General features: G+C 39.0%; 1 protein-coding gene across 3 annotated transcripts in view; it reads right to left on the minus strand.

Annotated features, from left to right (window-relative positions):
* Positions 1 to 576: 576 nt before the first annotated feature.
* Positions 577 to 1,799, minus strand: part of RBBP8 (RB binding protein 8, endonuclease) — a 90,459-nt gene continuing 89,236 nt past the window's right edge. For all 3 annotated transcript variants that reach the window (XM_034996195.1, XM_034996196.1, XM_034996197.1), the window contains one exon: positions 577 to 974. In XM_034996195.1, coding sequence (XP_034852086.1) covers positions 877 to 974 — 98 coding nt within the window. In that variant the 3' untranslated portion in view covers positions 577 to 876. The remainder of the gene's footprint in view (positions 975 to 1,799) is intronic.

A 1,799-nucleotide genomic window follows, 5' to 3' on the forward strand; every position in this document is an offset into this window, starting at 1 on the left:
CACAGATGTGGTCTGTCATCTTGATGACTCAGACACTAGGTCCTAGAGGAACAGAAATCTGCTGAATAGAGAAATCTGTTTTGTTGCCAGACTGGAAGTTAAAATATCAGTCATTCCAGAGAAATGATATTACTGAACTTGAACACATGGGCAGAGAAGAACTTGACCAATTCAGCTGGAAAACTGCACCAGAAAAGTATAATGAAAAGAGACCATGTGAAGACTTGGAATATTATGATCAGATCAGAGAACTATGTTAATTTATAATGTATGAAAAAGGAAGAAAGGTTGATATTTGTTGTTGAGGCTCCAAAGGAATGCACCACAGAACAGTAGCTCATTTCAAGTAAACAAAAGAAAGAAGCTGGAAAGCTAAAAGGACTATTAAAATTTAGCCTTTTTTTTTTTTAAAGACTTAAATGTCAGACACTGGAATGACCCATAGAAGAGCAACTGATTAAGAGAATGAAAATTTGTAGTGATTAACACAAAGCCACTGCTGAATGTAAATACCACGGGAAGGTCGAGTAAAAAGAAAAGATAGGAAAGGCAACAAATCACAGACTACAACTATCGTATTTTCAAAATTGTAATTAGGTATTACCGAATAAAGTAAATAGCTCTTAAGTTAGAGTGCAAAATGAAAGCACCTTATTGTTTTAAAGGTGCATAAGCAAGATAATACAACATAAGCATATCCACATTTTAAATAGTTGTTGTGTGGTGGGTAAATGCCATTTAAAAACACTTTCAATAGAAAAATGATTTATAAGTCAGTTTACAGAAGATCAAAAAAATCAATGTTTAATACCAACTTTAACTATAAATAACTAAGAATGAAACAAACTGTCTTCTATCCTGTTTTTGCTTCAACATCTATGTCTTCTGCTCTTTGCTTTTTGGAGAAAACATTGCATTGTAAGGCTGCCGTCTTTTGGGACGAGGACAAGGATCAAGATCTTCCTTAATGTAACCTTAAAAACAAATGACAAATTTAGAAGACTGTATTTGCAACATGTATTTCTTTCAGCATGTACCAGGTAACATCTGTCTCATTTAACGTATTCTAGTTTACATGATCCTCTGCTTATTAGCTGTGCAATGTTAAAGTTTTCACTACTTAGCATCAGTTTCCTCATTTATACTAACAATGATAGCAGCAAACATTTATCAAATGTGTTGTATACATTATCTCAGCTAATGCTCACATTCCTTTGAAGTAGCTTCTACTATACCTCCTTCAGAGATGAGGTTACGGAGACCCAAGGAAGTTAAAGAACTTGCTCAAGTTCACAAAGCTACGGAAGTGGAAGAGCTGGGACTTTGCCCAAGGTCCATCTAACCTCCAGAACCAGAGCTCTTAAGTACTTTCCTAGTCTGCCTCCTCCAGATTGCACATGGGGACAAAAAAGAACTCTTCACTATTATAATTCCACGTGCTTATCAAAAAGACTTTCTGTGGCAGCTACTTTTTTTTTTTTAAATATTTTATTTATTTATTTGACAGAGAGAGAGATAGTGAGAGCGAACACAAGCAGGGGGAGTGGGAGAGGGAGAAGCAGGCTTCCCGCTGAGCAGGGAGCCCGATGCGGGGCTCGATCCCAGGACCCTGGGACCATGACCCGAGCCGAAGGCAGACGCTTAACGACTGAGCCACCCAGGCGCTCGGGCAGCTACTTCTTTAAACGACTGAGCCACCCAGGCGCTCTGGCAGCTACTTCTTTAAACGACTGAGCCACCCAGGCGCTCCGGCAGCTACTTCTTTAAACGACTGAGCCACCCAGGCGCTCCGGCAGCTA

Source organism: Mirounga leonina, unplaced genomic scaffold (genome assembly GCF_011800145.1).
Source record: "Mirounga leonina isolate KUSES-001 unplaced genomic scaffold, KU_Mleo_1.0 Mir_93, whole genome shotgun sequence".
Classification (NCBI taxonomy): domain Eukaryota; kingdom Metazoa; phylum Chordata; class Mammalia; order Carnivora; family Phocidae; genus Mirounga; species Mirounga leonina.